Source organism: Trachurus japonicus, chromosome 17 (assembly GCF_045865225.1).
Source record: "Trachurus japonicus isolate A0001 chromosome 17, Traja_1.0".
In the NCBI taxonomy this organism is placed as follows: domain Eukaryota; kingdom Metazoa; phylum Chordata; class Actinopteri; order Carangiformes; family Carangidae; genus Trachurus; species Trachurus japonicus.
In genome coordinates, this window is record NC_140923.1 from 25,255,907 (window position 1) to 25,272,707 (window position 16,801).

Below are 16,801 nucleotides of genomic sequence, written 5' to 3' on the forward strand. Positions count from 1 at the left end.
CTTATCGACACCAGGACAGAACCAGTTGTTGCAGATGTGCGTCCCAACTCCTTCAGCACCGCGGACAGCGCCGTCTGCACCTCGCCTCCCTCTGTCTCCATCTAGCCGCTTTTCCCGGCTGCTGTGACAGTGAAGCCTTTACCGTGTTATATCGACAGCATGCAACAGCAGCGACGCACACACACGCACGCAACTACACACACACACACACATACCACACTGCGAGCCGACTGCAGGCTCTGCATGCAACACCCATTCTCAATATTTCTGCCTGGTAATACAAAACCAGGCATATTCTGCTAAATTATTAAATAGCAGACTGCAAGGCACAGGCTGTATGGCATGAGGTAATCGTTACAGCCCTGTTCACTTTATATGCTCCTCTATGGGTCAACAAGTGGAAATGTGCTTTGGAAATAGATATCAAGAGTGTGATTATTGTTGCTCTCGGTTTTTTTATTTTCATATACTGACACTTTGCGGACATCCAACTTGGAGGGAATATGATCAGTGAGAGATGATCATGATGAGGTTCAGTGACGCTCGGGCTATATCTAAGCAAAACATAATGTTTGACAGGCCTATGGATCTGTTTGGGTGACGTAGCAGTAAAAGTGATTTCTGATTATGCGGGGTGGTTATGGCAACATTGACAAAGTCGATCTATTGGGTCCACAGTGGATTAAGATGATCGACCATGTGAGCTGGATTTAAACACCTTTCTCCATCTCCATAGTCCCATTCTTGTAATATCCCTAACACCCTTAAGGAGTGATCGATCCGCTGCAACCTGTGCGCATAGCAGGCAATGGACCGATATTCAGTCGAAGGCGGTGTTTTGGCTGTACAGTGACGTTTTAAGGCAGGTCCTGGTCAAACCTACCAATGATACAAGTCGGTCCTATTCTGCTGGGACTGATCGCAATGAACGGGTGTCGGAGCTCTGCACGGCAAAGGAGCAACCACAGCGAGACGAGGCGATCAAGGGGATGCGGCATCGGTACGCGGGAGCTGTCCATCAGCACCAAATCCCCGACGAAAAGCAAGCAAGCAGTAAGCAGAGCCGAGACCCAGACACTCCTGTTTTCAGCCTGCCGCCCCCGCCCTCTTCTCACCACCGAGACCGCACTTCGACCACCGCCGCTCACCGCCAGAGCCTCCAGGAGCTCCCCTGTCTGAGCCAGCCCACTCGGAGACCTGTTCACAGCGGCGACCCTCTACCTCTGGCGAGCTACGACACCGCCCAGCGACCTTCACACCGAGGCTGTGAACCCAGCACCGGGCAGCCGGCGCACCTGCAGCAGGATCCCTGGGCCCCGGCCGGCTCGCAGCAGCAGCAGCAGCAGCCGCCGCCGCCGCCGCAGTCACAGAAGCAGCCTGTTTTTCCAAGCTGCCACTGCAGTTTTTCCGAGCAGGAGGCGAGCCTTTCTCAAAATCAGCACCATCCTGTCGATTCTCTCCCACCGCAGCCCTCCCCACCTTTTCCGCCGCCTATACTACCACCGCCACCAACGTCGTCCTCCTCCTCTCTGCTGTTTTCCCGGGAATCTAAAAGGGGGGATCGACTCCGAAGGAGTGCCAATAATTACCAACAGGCAAGCATCGTGGAACGCTGCAGGGGAGGAGGAGGAGCAGGAGGGCACCGAGACCACAGGCAGTTGTTGCAGCAACAGCAGCAGCAGCAGCAGCAGCAGCAGCAGCAGCAACAGCATCAACAGCACAGTCATTTAAGACTCCAACAGAGGGACCCCTCCCCTGAAGGAATCCGTGCAAACTCGCAGAAAGGGCGCTCTTTAAATGTATGTGAGTCAACCGAGGCTAACAGGAGAGCATTTGAGTCTCAGACTCAGGACCTGCAGCAGCAGCAGCAGCAGCAGCAGCAGCAGCAGCAGCAACAGCAGATCCCACAATTACGAGCGCAGCAACAGCTACTGGTGGGGAGCAGCTTGCCTATCAACTACTGCGCCAGCGGCTCGGGAGAGCTATGTAGGACTCACCAGGCTCCACTGCTGCAACAGCAAGAGCAGCAGCAGCAGCAGCGGCAGCAGCAGCAGCAGCGGCAGCAAGGCGCACTGGGGCTCTGTCCCCAGCGTCCGCAGCACTGTGAACAAGACCGCAATAAGTCTGGGAGGATCGCCGCGCAAGGCACAGCAGCGCAGCCACACAGCCGCGACTCCCGCGTAACCCCCCCGGTAACACAACAGGCATACGCGGGGAACTCGTCTGCGACTTGCAGCAATAGCAGCAAAGACAGCCCCAACTACGGCTCGAGCTATCACCTGTGGCCAGAGAGCCCACATAAAGGAGAGGAGAGGATACGCATCGACCTCCATAAGGTAGCCTGCCTTTTTCACATAATCTCATGTGCGATCTCAGCTAATTAGCCTCCAATCACAAAAACAAATTGGCCTAAGCGTTTTCACTCAATGACCACGCCTGTCATATGATTTTGATAGAACACAATCACATTTGTGTATGTTGTGTGCGCGCGCGTGGTGTGTGTGTGTGTGTGTGTGTGTAATGTGTGAAGGTGGGGTGTTGGAGTCGTCATTCAATGGGCTGCATTTCCAGAAAAAACACCGATGTAAGTGCCATAAATGTACGCGATATTTCCTCATCTGACCTACTGTTTGTTTGATTTGGTCACACAGGCAGGCGCGTGCACGTCCCCCCCAAAAAACCGCGATCGCGGAAGCACACACACACACACACACACACACACACACACACACACACACACACACACACACACACACACACACACACACTCACTCATACATGCGCGCGCGCACACACCTGTTCCATGTTGCAGTGTTGTTTTGGGTAGCCCACTGAAAATATTCAAATGACGCTCCGTGGCAGCTGAATCGGAAACAAAGCGCCTGTTGTTTCCACAGAACAGAGGGGGATCTGAGCGGGGGAATTTTAATACTTTGGCTTCCAGACACCGTTTCTGACTTAATGGTTATAGCTTTATATCATTAGGCCTGTACCTGTCAGTGTGAGCAGCTGCTGCTTGGTGTTCAACACACTTCCAAACTCACTTTCTGCAGTGCTGGAAGGTTGGTAGAGCTTTCTTGCACATTATAGTCCAATACTCCTGTCATTCTAATGGGTTTTTATAATATGCGGACAATAACCATAGATGTAAAGACACCTTATGGTGAATAAAACGATATAGAGCTTAAAAAAACCCATCTCTAATCTGTGACCAGAAAATTTAGAGCTTGCCTATTGGATGACAGATAAAGCAACAACATGGATGGAAACATCTTTCGGATGTGATGTCAAGCAAAGGTTGTAAGACGAGTGAAAATATCCTAGCAGAAAATGAAATCACAGGTTAGGTAAAAGTGTGGTAACAAGTGGAAAAGTCTGTGTGTGTGTGTGTAGAGGAGAAAGAAATAAGACTCAAAGACGATAGGCTGTTCTGAGGTAATATTTAAAGCTGATTCTTTATCTCTAATTATTACAAGATGCAGATTTACTGGCAGTGTGTGTGTCGCCATCCACTGTCTTGAGGAGAAAAGAGAGACGATGTGAAAGTGGTTGAGAGCATGAAAGACCATCTTCATGTCATTGGTTCAATATTTAGTTAAATATTAGAGAGTCTAATGGTCTTTATGTCACATCAGAGCAGAAAACACGTCTTGGCACAGTTTGGACCTTAAAGACAAAGGTAAAGCTGAAAAAGCTAAAGACATCAAGGTGTTGAAATGCATCTTTCTCACAAGAAATCTGCACATCCCATTATGGCTAATTATTGGTCTCACATGTTCATTATGGTTGTGAAAGTTATTTTTTAGTTGTTATTGATGATTGTACATTTGGTCTCCACCATTGTTTGTTGTTGTTTTTCCTCCCGCAGCATTTACACGAGGTGAAGTGTTTATGGCTGTAGAGCATGCAGGAACGAGCAGGCCCCTGATGAGGGTGCAGCATCTAAATAAAAAGCACCAGACTCCTTTTTAAAATGCTGCAGCTGTTTCCAGGGGCTGAGCTGGCACCAGTTGCAAAAGGTGGTACATCGAACCACCTTGACATGACTGTTCTGAACTTGGCTCGATTTTGGAGCATCAGCAGAACTGAACAGCAAAATGACCAAATGACTGAAGGCAAAGTAAACTTTTCTCTTGAAGTTGCCATTATTGTGAAAATCACTGGGTGGTTTTGTCGACAGGTGGGCAGCACAGAAAACCATGATGCAAATGAGCTTAGCAAGACTAGTGGATCCAGATGTGTTTGTCTAAATAAACTACCACTTCGTCTCTAAATACCTAAAGATAATATTACCGGTATGACATCATGAAACTGTAGTTTGTAAGTTTTAGGGATGCAGTTTTTTTGTTTCTTTTCATCTAAACCAAGAAAGGAAAAAATACACAAATCCAACTATTTCCCAAAATAAAATCTTGTTTGTTAACATCAGGAGGATGTTATGACACTATTATCATTATGTAATACTGAATGAAAGCCCATATTGTACTAATTATAGTGTAAAACCTTGTTACAAAGACTCCTTGATAGCTCTAAAATAGTCCAAGTGAATAGTCATTATTGTTTAAAGCAGCAAGGATTTTAATCAGCTGTAGGACTGTTATGTCTTTCATAACCATTTCGACTATGCTACTGCATGATTTCTTTGTTTTTCCAAACTGATGTGATGGCTAAAGTGAAGCTAAAAGCTGGAGAGCGATGCCATCTTTCAGCAGGGAACAACTTATAACTTAAAACAACTCGACTACTGAGAACGATCAAAACGGCGGTGACGGTGACGTGTTTTATAATTAGCTTCTCTTCAGACACTTAGTGTTTAATTCCCACTGCAAGCTAGTGCTGTGGTTTACATCGGGACCACTGTATGCTGCTTTTTATTTCACAAGTATGACATAATCCTGTCTCAATCATGAAACTGGAAATCTGAAGGATGAAAATCTTAGAAGTGCTCCAATGACAGACTCTGTATAGGTATCAAACCTTTTCCACTTGCTCAGATCCAACCACGCCAAGTAGTTTGATATGGCTAGACATGCTTATCTATTCACGGATATTTGTGGGATCGTGGTTACATCTTATTGACTCGCCCTTAATGAGACAGTCCCTACCCCCACTCCCATTTGAAATCCCTTAAACAAAACACTGACAGAACAAGCCTGATAAAGTGTATACGATTACAGTATCCCACAGCACACCCTGAAACTCTATAGCCAGCCCACTGAACTGATGGCAGGTAGTACGATATTGTGTCCTGCCTCAATAACATTGTGCTTTGAAAGGTGCATTGCTGCTTCTATTGTGATAGGCTGTGTAAGTACTCTAATGCTTGCCACTTACTGCTATGGTGATATCCCCTACAGGGTCACTGTAGTACATAAACAGTGGTGGATTTGCCCTTGTTTAACAAGGCTGATTTTTAAGGAAACACAGATGTCGTGTTCAGTAAAAAACTGTGATTAATCACTTCCTGTTTGTCAGATTTGATCAGAGGAGAAAAGCCAGCACGCTCAAAAATCCTTTTGGAAAGTTTAATCAGTAAAGCACCAGGACAGGCAGGACACAGACGTTTCGACCGAGGTCTTTCTCAATGTGTGTTTTTTTTTCTTACACTGTTTGTCAGATTTGATGCCACACAAGGCCTGAAATGAACAGGGATTTTCTGAAGTCTGAAAGAGAATAAAATACTAACAGAAGTCAAAATGAGAACACGAGAAATGCCCTAGAAATGGGGGTGCACTTTTAGACATTTTTAGAAATTACAATAACACAACTTCCTTTCCTTACTGGGTCATCACAGGTGATTTTATTGCATTTGGGTGACAAAATCGACCAGTATTTTAGTTAACAACTCATGATGGAAGGTCAAAATGTTCTTCAATTAATTGATGTTGAAGATTATATTGATTTTGAATAATTTAAGGCAACATTTTAAGATTATTCAGTTTATTAATCCAATTAATGCAGTAATTTTCCATTATATACTGTATATTTAGTAGAGAATCAGCCAATCTGAATATTTAAGAAGCTTTTACCAGTGAATGTTTGGGTAGTTTTACTTAAAGACAACTGATCATTTATCACAACTGATGAGAAGAAAAGTCTTCAGTTAATCAAACAATAGATTAGTCGAGTAATTCTTTCAGCTTTACACGTTCCAAAAGAAAATGTTATGTAATGTTGTGACCCAGCTCTCACTGATTATTTTTGACAAATTAATTCATCATTTTCTTATAAAATGTCAGAAAACGGCGAACAATGTCTGTCACAATTTCACTAAGCCTATGATGATTTCTTGAAATAGCTTTATTTTTGTCCAATTAACAGTCCAAAAGCCCCAAATAATCGCTTTACTATCACACGAGACAAAGAAAAGCAACAAATCCTTAAAATTGAGAAGCTGCAACTGGAGAACGTTTGATATTTCTGCCTGGAAAAGGACTTAAATGATTAATTGATTTCTGATGCTGTAATATAAATTTAAATACAACAAATATTTGTGCTTTATATTCACTGTTTACTAGTTATTATGCAATTCAAGTCTTTGATTTCGTAATTCAAATTGGAAAAAAAAAAATCGGATCAAGGGTTAAAAAGCGAAAAACAAAAGAAATATAGAATATTCATAGACTGGTGCCAATGTTTCCTTCTGCTGTCACACCACCCATGTTTGTTGGGTGCCCTGGGCCTGTAAACTGCTCTCCTGTAGCTGTAAGTGTGTGTATGTTTTGTGTATATGTGTGTGTGTGTCAGACAAGTGCCAGCCCACCTTTCTGGAGAACATAAGGTTGTATGTGTCATTGCAGAATGGATGGCTCGAAAGAGGAGGAAAGCTATTACAGTAAAGCCTTTTGTGCAGCTCCTGCCAAACTGCAGTGCAACACGCGTATAATCACCCTATATGATCTAGGAAAGGTCAACACAGTATATATCAAAGTGGCACTTGCAACCAACTTAGTGTCTCTTTGACGCTGTCTGGAGGATTTAGCGTGGTCGTGTTTAGTGGTGGTTATGTGTGAAAGCTTTGAAGAGTCGAGTGTGAATTTTTTCCTTGCAGAAACATGAACAGAAACATGAACAACTGAGGGGCAAATCAAACACTTTTTCCTTAAAAAAAAAGAAGGAAAAAAGTTTTTCTGCTTTCATTTTGAGTGTTGACGTTTTCTTATAATTAAGATCATTACCACTACACTTATATTTAGTGTGGCTTTCCTCCCATCTAGATAAAAAAAAAAAAAAAAAAACCCACTGTGGCTCTCTTTAAAAAGTAGTTCATCTTATCAGTCATGTGTTTGTCTTGGCTCCGTAATAACACTGAGGTAACACTGAATGCTGAAGCTTGGAACAGATCTGTTTACGGCTCTGATTTACCAGCGGGTTTATGCCAGGAGAAACATTATGTTGATGTAAACTTTCTCTTATCGGTCATCTCTGGGCCGTTGTTACGGGGCCTCCGTTTGTTTTTCTCTCATTAGGCGTCCATGTTTCCACTGCCTTATGCATGCGAGTCTGTGAAGGGCAGCCAACACCTTGAAAGTAAACATACACCCCACTGAACAATTAAATGTCAGGCAAGGGGCAGATCCTAGTTTTGCAACCTCCGTATGTGACGAAGGAGTGGCACTGCTGTAGATCTCTGATAATGCTCACAATTGCATGAGGAGAGGTAGGTGTGAGCTGTGGGAGCCTCTTGGTTTCGGCTGCGGCTGGCAACACACAGGCAGTAAGTACGAACATGAAGCTCTTTTAAAAATTGATTGCTGTTTTCCCTATTTTTTTTTCTTTTTTTTCTTTTTTTTTTCCATCCGCTGTGTTTAAGTGCAAGGCTGCACTCCTGCTCTGAAATAGATTTGTGTTACCATGTGTGTTGCTATGGAGAGATCAGCTTGGTATTGTGTAGCAGTTTCTCTCGGGGGTATTGAGTTTGGTCAAGGAATCATGTGCAGAACAAGATTATATTTTGGATTTACGATTCATTTCACACTTGCCTTTAACAAACACACACGCATACAGTAAGGGCTTGCACACATGTCCACGTCACACACACATACACATACACACAGTGGAGGGCAGCCCACACAAATGCTGATGGTACTGTAAGTGGTGTTCCAACACTGCTCCACTTGGTATAGTTCATTCACTTTGCGTTTCATTTGAGTGAGCCTGCACAAGGAGAGGTGTATTGAATTACTTGCAGTCCAGTTGAATACAAAGGGTGGAAAGAAAGAGTGTTGGGGGGGTTTCCTCAGTTGCCATGAGCCTCGTTGCAAACTTACTCGGCAGATAGAGTCAAAGCATGGCAGATGTTTTCGCTCTGCCAGCAGTCGATGCAATTTGTAACTTGACTGCTCGACCTCTCACGATGTTTTCCTTTTCTAATGTGTGTTGTAACTTGGCTTTTTTTTCCCTCTACCCTGTAGCATGCCAAGTTCCCACCACGGCTCTTAGCTTAATAAATGGCCGCAGTTCATTTATATGGTAATTCCTGTGAGATTCTAGCCAAGGGATGTCAGGCATATAATGTATCACCGTAATGCATATGCCTTATGGCTAATTAGGTTATTGATCTGAGGCTGTTCCTGCGTTAGGGCATGATCGCAACACAAAAGAGTATGAGAGTATGAGTAATGCAGCTGTAAGCAGATATTTGTCATTCATTACAAAGCTGGAGAGATTCAGATGTACAGTTGATGGCTTCATACTGTACGTGTGTGCGAGCATGCGCACCTTTTTAATACCGTCGACGTGCGAGCTCATTGAGTCATTTCAATATTGCCTGCTGGCTGTTTTCAAATGTTTGTTAAACACAGTGTTTGGTGGGAGAGCAGAGTGCATTAACGAGATGTGAGAGATGTGTGATTTCATCATACTTTGCTCACGCAGTCGACCAACGCTTCGCTTGCAGCCTGCCCTTGAAAATGTAAGTTTGGAGAGCTTCTCCTCCTGCCATTGTGAAATTCCATACTGCGAGTGTTTGCTTTGTGCGCGCCTGTGCACATGTGTGCGTAGCGCGTGAGCACCAGCCATGCATGCGAATACATATGCGTATATTCAGTCCTCTGCTCTGCCTGTGCTCTCTCATTGGATGCGCTCGCTCCCCCCTCTTTCTCATCAGGTCTTTATGCCCTCAGGTCAGAGTTTGCCTGCTGATCCCCTGAGCTGCTGCACTACTTAATTTACAGCACATGATACACAAGCGTTCCCCTGTAAAACTCAATCACAGCCTCCTCTGTCCACTGATAAATATTCAGTGAAGAACAAAAACCTCCGCTGATCCACATCTAGCTAGATCTACCCTGCCTTCAGCAGTTTACAAAAAAATCTGAGTACGATTTGTTACCTTGATACAAACAAAACATATTCTGTCTGGGAATAAAAACATGAGCCCAGCCTTTAATCTGGAGGCCTTTGTGTATGCGTGTGTGTACTATATGTGTGTCTAATATATGTAAATTACTATGTGTGAGTCTTCATCATCAGCTATAGTGGCTCTTCTCCAAGACACAAGCTTTACACACTGTAACAGAAGACGAGTTGAATGAAGCTGCTTTCCTTCAGCTTTGTCAGTTTTTCCTTTCCCCCCCCCTCCTTCGTTACCTCACATCACCTAGCTGGAGAATATGAAACAGACTTCACGGATAACACAGTTGTGGGTCTGCTGAGATCGACTGGAGGCAACGTAAGCTGCAGAAAAACATCTGCTCCACAGAGCATTTTTTTTAGCCGTGTGTGTGTGTTTTTGTCCTGTTGCATGTGTGTAGCGTGTTTGAGCACATTTGCACTCGCGTACATTTGTTTGTACCTGTGTGTGTGTATGTATAAAGGCAAAGAGAGAGAGAGCGTGAGTGAGTGAATGAGTGGGAGGATAGCTTTAGTATATCATTATCATGTGGATGCCACTGTTGCCTTCTGGTGGCAAAGGCCGCATTAACTCTGTGGCAGCTTGTAGTCATGTGGAAGACCCTCTCCTACAGGAATCCTTCACCGCATTGTTGCGCTGTAGTCGTCTCCAAGAACAATTTCCTGTTTTTGAGCCACAGCATCTGGTCTCTGTGCTTAATTATGCATCTGCAGCCGTGTTTACAAAGAGGTTGAACTGTACCGTACGTGTTAATGGGTGTTTGGGAAGTGAATGGATAAAAGCATCGGTTTCTTTTACAACAGTACATGAATGCTATTTTTATTCATCAGATTTCGTGAGTGTTCACACAATGCTGACATGAAAAAAAAGAAAGAAAGAAAAAGAAACGTGGTGGTGCCTGTTTTCCTCCCTCAGTCCATCTCCCTGTGTTTTTCTCTGGTTTATGTTCAGGGTTTCCATGGTGTTTGGCTCTATGTGTGTTGTAATTCCTATACAGCTGCGCCAACGTCCATTATCGGCCTCCCTCCGACTGTTAACCCCTTAATGGGCCACCAGTCTCTGCACTTCCCCTTTTGTCACTGCCATTTTCTCTTTAACCCTTTCACGAACAAAGCTGCCTCCCATCTCTCTCCCGTCTCTTTTTTTTGAGAGTCCATTTTTGATCACTTGTTTCTGCTGCCCCACCACCTCTTCTTCTCCGACTGGGAGAAAAAGCTTCTTTTTTTTTCTTTTTAAATAGAATCAATTTACATTAGAGGGCCCAAGGGGCATTAGAAAACTGCAGCACTTAATTTCATAACTGAAAAAAAAGAGAAAAAAAAAATCACAGAGGGAAACTGTAGCTGGAGGCTGTTAGCACAATTCCCAGAACTTTTATCATGTGAGACGTAATAGACCAGCATGAAAGACAGCTAGTCTTGACTGTAGTACAGTACTGGGTATGGTTCACCTACCTGAAAACAAGATTACATGCAGTGCCTTAAAGTACAGTAGATGTGTGTCTATATGTCTTACAATTTTTTTTCTGGAAGCCTCTGTGGGTGAATACAAATGTGCTGCTTTTTCAACTGGCCTCTGTTTCACTTCACCAGAGAAAAAGAGGGGAGGGGAGGGGGGGTTCAGAGCCAGATAAGGATATTCAATTAGCCTGAGTCTATGGAAGACCGCTGCACCAGTCAGAGCATGCTGGAGCCGGGTGACATATGGTAAGGGCTCTCTGTCAGAGTGGAGCAACAATGAAACCTGATATCTTCTCATTTCATCTTGTCACTGTTTCAGTAATTTTCCCATTGGAATGTCAAACACATACTGTCTGTCTCAGTAGATATCATTTCCCCCCTTTTCTCAATGGGAAAGTCTTGTCTTAGAAAGGAAAATAGAAGATAACTGGAGTAAAAAAAACTGATATAAATCTGAATGGCCTTCAGATTAACACTGTGTTATGACTTTTTTTTTGTCTGTGTTTATTTTCCACGCATAATGCAGAGAACCCTATTAAAAGCTATTATTGGTATTTAAAATTGATATATTCTCCATAAGACACTGGTGAGATGGTACAAAATGACTTTCCTCTGATTCCCCATCACTCTCTCTCTGCCTTTCTTGTCCTCTAGCTTCTTCTCTTGTTGGCTCGTGTCCTCCTCCCGTCATAAATTTCACGCAGGACGTTTCCAGGCAACTCTCCAGTCAATCTTTACTGAGTTTGTTGCAGCTATCGATCTGTCATGTGCTATAGGTTGTCCTGGCTTCTCTCTCCGCTATTGATGTTTTTGCCTCGGGACAGAAAGAAACTGCCTCAGCCTAAATTTACCAGCGGCTCGTTTTCAAATGACTTACAATCACCTCGCAATGAAAATAGAAGTTGTCAGGGCGGTGGCATTTACACATTGATGCTGTTGTTGGTTCTCCCTGTAGAGGATACAGCTTCATAGGAGGTAAAGATTGTGGGATTGTGGTGTGGGTTATGGAGCACTTAAGGGTGATAATCTCTGCGAGGAATATATGGCCACTGTGGTGCTGTTGGGATGTTAAATGGCCGCCAGGGGAACAGTCACCTAATGAAGATGGTTTAGTCTTCAGAGTCCACTTGGACTAAACTATATTTCAAGCCTTTGTGGTTTGGTGTGTTTTGAGTGTGTTTGTGTGCCTCCAGTGTCCCTGACCACATGCATTACCGGTCGTTTTGATTAGCTGGAAAAAAAAAAGGACATGGGTATGAGGGGGCTTTTAGGTCATAATTCATATTTGTTCTCACAGGATCATGATGTTACATAATGTTACACTGTACTCTCCTACACACACCACTGTACCCTCTTACATGTGCAATCATAGTCACTTTTGTCCAACACATAACTATACTTATCTGAGACTCAGGCATAAAGTATACATATGAGAGGATAATTGTCCATGTGGATGATAATGGACGGTATATACGTGACATTAATCTACACTGAAGTGCCAACACTCACACATTTAATAAGCTGCTACTATTGGTCATACACTTTTATAGGTTTTTTTTTGTCCTCACATAATTACACATAAACTATGCCATCATTATTTGTCCCACAAATAACGATTTTCTCTTTAATAGATTATCAAACTCACACACACACACACACACACACACACACAGTTATATTATTGCATTTGTAAGCTGCATCTTTTCACGTACACTTGCCATTCTTTCTCACTTGTTTACTTTCACATGCTGTACGCTACAATAATGCTATTCTATGTGACCGATGTTGTCTGGCCTGCCCTGAGTGGGTTTCGAACCCGGGTCTCCCGTACCGCGGGCGACGTTTCGCCAAGTGGTCAAAGAACGCTTGGCAAGTGGGTTAGCATGTCTTTTATGAGCGAGTGAGTTTAACTTCACTGACCGTCACTTCTCCTCACTGGTACCTTGTGACTGTGGCTATACCCGCGGACCTCTGTTACATATAAACTCATGTACAGTTAGTGAATTCATTCACATGCATTTTTCCTTTATTCTCCTATTCATTCCAGCATATGTCCTGATTTCTGTTTTATATTATATTTTATGGATGATACAGTATATGTTTTTTCCAATGCTGTCATATATAAATTGTACAAACCATAGGGAAGGGAAGGGAGTCGAAGGGACAATTGGATATTTAAATGGATAGTTCAATATTTTGACAAATTGGCCCATTGCCATAATCTCTATAGTCATAGCAGTAGGTTCCTTACCTTTATTTGTCGGTGCAAGCTATTTTTAGAACGGCGGAGCAGAGCCACAAGCTGCTCAGAGCTACGCTATGGAGGCTCATGGGATTTCTTGGTTTCCCTCATCAAACTCATCAAATACACAATCAGACAACTCCAAAACGCTCTGGTGGACAAGTTGTGACCTGCACATTCACCATGGTATGAGATAATAATGGAACGTTACGAGACGGAGTCGTTTTTGAGGCAAATGTAGAGACTGCTTGCCGTAAAACTGCCCCTGACGGGAATGCGCGCAGCGATTTTGCTTGAATTTACCTAAAAAACAACTCCATCTCGTAACGTTCCGTTATTCTCGCATAGCTGTGCAGGTCACAATTTGTCCACCGTTCTAAAAATATCTTGCACCGACAAATGAAGGTAATGAACCTACTGCTATGACTATAGGGATTATGGCAATGGGCCAATTTGTCAAAATGTTGAACTATCCCTTAAAGTCTAACTATGATATTGATTTGTAGCCCATTTAATGCTTCAAGTCAACAGTGATTTAAAAAAAATCTCCTAATGGTAGGATTGAGAAAGTTAAATTTAACTTATAAGTCTTACTTAACATGACCAGTCGTTATGGTTTCCAAGCAATATGCTAAATCATTTGAAACTCTCAAAGTCGTAATCACATGGCATACAGTATGTCAGGAGGGGAAAAAGTGTAGACAGTTACTTCAGAGAAAGTTGGCAGGGAATATTTTGCTGATACTAACCTTTTGTCGTTACGCTGCTCAGTAAGTGCATTATCATTTGTCTTTTATAAGCCACTATAGAGCTTATAATGATGCATGTGAGCTGAGTTAGTGGGGAGGGGTGTGAATTAAGTTAATCTTTGATGTGCCTATTCCTGAGCTCCACATGTCAAAGTGCTCTTAAGTAGGACACAAACATGTGTAAGTCACTTCGGTCAAATGCGTATCAGAGTTGCACAAGAGCGAGTGTGATTTCTGGCTTGCTCTCATACGTCTGAGTTTGTGTGGGAATATGTCAAGGACTGGGTCTGCCTCTTCATGAGAGGTTTATCAGCACAAATCTGGCATCAATCAAGCAATCAGCCATAATGGGAGTCAATGGAGGCGAATGGGGCAATACTGTTGATTAACTAAAATAAAGAGGATGCTTTGGAGAGCTGATTGGTGCAACGCAGAAATGCTCCTCCATTTCCACGTACAATGTCAAACCTCAAGGAGCAGATTTTATGGAGGCATTCGCACATCAGCACTGAGAAGATCAGATCTGAGGTATTCAACTGACATTACAGTATACTGTGCCATCACCCATCTCATCTGGAATATGCTTCTTTTAAATTTCACAACAATATCACAACTCATTCAGGACAAAAAAAAAAGCTCTCACAGCAGTCGTGTGTCATTTTCTCACATTTTCCTACTGTGTAAAAATAGATTTTGTAGGGTAAAAAAAAGATATGAAATAACAAGAGTGCAGTAAGGCAAAAGATTTCAGGGATTTGAAAGTAAATCCTCACAGTCATGGAAATTCAACTAAAACTGTAAATGCTTTACAATTAAACCAACAGTAACAGCCTTTTGTTAGAAAAGCTGATCCATTCCCAAAGAAATTTAAATCCATTTTAACTGAGTGGTTGTTTTTTTTCTTAACTTTTTTTTTCTGAATATCAACACTCACTGCTCACACACCCGAGTCTAATGTGGTCTCCAAGGCTTACTGTACATGCAGCACGGCCTCTTCTGCAGTTATGTCATCTGGGTTTTACCACCAGTGAGGGCAAACAAACTCTCTGAGCTTTGAGTGACATTACTGGTTATTTTACGAGCCACAAGTCTTTGTTCTTGGCTGGGTAACCATCTTTGGTTAAGTGATATTTACTGGTTTCCAGAACAGTCTGCAGCAGTGAGTGCTGCCTTCACTTCCCTTAATCAATAACTAATGCTGCTGCTTCATCAGAAAGCACTGCAATAATTATTATATAATGTATAATTATGTATTTCAAAGCCCTTCTTTCTGATTGCTGTAAGTCAGGGATTTTCAAAGGCTAACCCTGCACCAACACCCCTCGTCCCCCATGGAGGATGCAAACAGGAGGTGTAGCGTACTGCCCAAGCAGACTCCATGGCAACAACATATACTACAGTAACAACATGTTTTCACTGTAACAAATTGGCCCCATTAATAGCTTTCAGTAGTTTCCTGTTTGTAATATACACATGGATTTTCAAACATCTGTCACTACATTTCTTTGATAGTGAAGAGAACTTAAAAAGTTCTCAAGTTAAAAGGAGCATCTTTTATCTATGATTTCTAAGTGGATCTATGGATGTGTGTTGGTGATGGACAACAGAGATACTGATATCTTTGGAAAGAGTAAAGCACATTGAATCTAAAAATATCTGTAAGATTAGTGTTTTGATCACACTCTTTTCATACGCATAGTATATTAGATTTATGCATCCACAAAGCCAAGATTCAGTTTGTTCAGTATTTTATCAGGATCAGCCCATACTTTATGGCCCGTATCTACAAATCAAGTTTCTAACAGCCTCCTCCTTAATTTGTTGAAAATTAAAACTGCTCCTAATGAGGCAGGGGTGTCCCACAGGGAAAGTAACCCCCCTTCAGTTCTAACCCCAATCTCCCCAGGACCTAGTTTATAAGACACACTCACACAAGCACACATGCAGTAACCTTGTTGGGTGCTAATTATAATAGCATTGTGTCCCTGTTGAACACAGTATGTTATTAGTCCTAACAATAACACATTCCCACAGGCATGTACCTGTGTCCCTTTTCCCCATGGAGGTTTTGCCTTGTTTTTGGCTGCTGTTATTTTTTAAATCACTAATTGAATAATAAAAGGAGGGAAAAGGTAGGAAGCTTTTCCATATAATTTGAACCTCCTTGTTGTGGATAGTGTTCAGACAGTGATTTGGACACTGATTGTACATTACATATTTGTCCCTTTGGTACTAAACATCTGTGTCAGCTTTTGAAAATCCTCTGTTTTCTAATTTTCACATAATTGTAGGATTTTCTCCTCTATTCCATGACTGCATATTGTAATACTGTGTAAATGCACAAAAGCCAAACTAATAATGGTCACATCATGTTTCAGATGATTCATAGAATGATTGAATGTGATCTTTAAATGGTGCCAGCCCTAAACACGAAGAGAATCTCTTCTTTTTCTGCTGTGAGTTAATGCCATTGTCCCATATTTCTCTAGTCTAGTTCTTTGCCTCAGTAAAGGTTATAACATCCCTCAGGCGACTGCAGTGCTGAACTTAATTTTTTTATAATGTTCTCACAGTTTATTGTGTGTAGATTTTATTGTTGCCTTTTCTCCTCCTTCTGAGTTGTTGGGTTAGATCTTCACCATGGGAATTTAATTGAGGAGAAGTAGTAGACAAGATCTCTACCACATGCAACTAATGGTCCTCGCTGAATGACAATGTGCATTTAAGATGTCTATTAATGTAATTTCAAAACAATCCTTGACCATGATAACAAGAATCACCAATTTTCACTGAGTGACACTGGACACTGGACTTTGACAGCTGAGGTCTAGATTTGTGTCATTTGCCCCTCCATCGTAAATTGTAAAATTAGGTAATCAAGGGACAAGACTGTGGTTTGAGAAAAGCCACCAAAGGCCAAGGCAGTGTTGACATTATCACCATTCAACCACGACAATGATCTTTCAGTTACCTTAAAAAAAAAAAAAATATATAT

At 42.5% G+C, this 16,801-nt stretch overlaps 1 protein-coding gene across 3 annotated transcripts in view; it reads left to right on the forward strand.

Annotated features, from left to right (window-relative positions):
• The first annotated feature begins 558 nt into the window (after positions 1-558).
• The window catches only part of kcnn1a (potassium intermediate/small conductance calcium-activated channel, subfamily N, member 1a), a 49,702-nt gene continuing 33,459 nt past the window's right edge, over positions 559-16,801 (forward strand). For 2 of the 3 annotated variants that reach the window (XR_015038021.1, XM_085804231.1), the window contains exon 1: positions 559-2,336. Coding sequence is in view for 2 of the 3 variants with exons in the window: in XM_085804231.1 (XP_085660357.1) it covers positions 990-2,336 (1,347 nt within the window). In the remaining variant the exon portion in view is untranslated. The remainder of the gene's footprint in view (positions 2,337-16,801) is intronic. The other variant, XM_085804230.1, reaches the window with a different exon arrangement.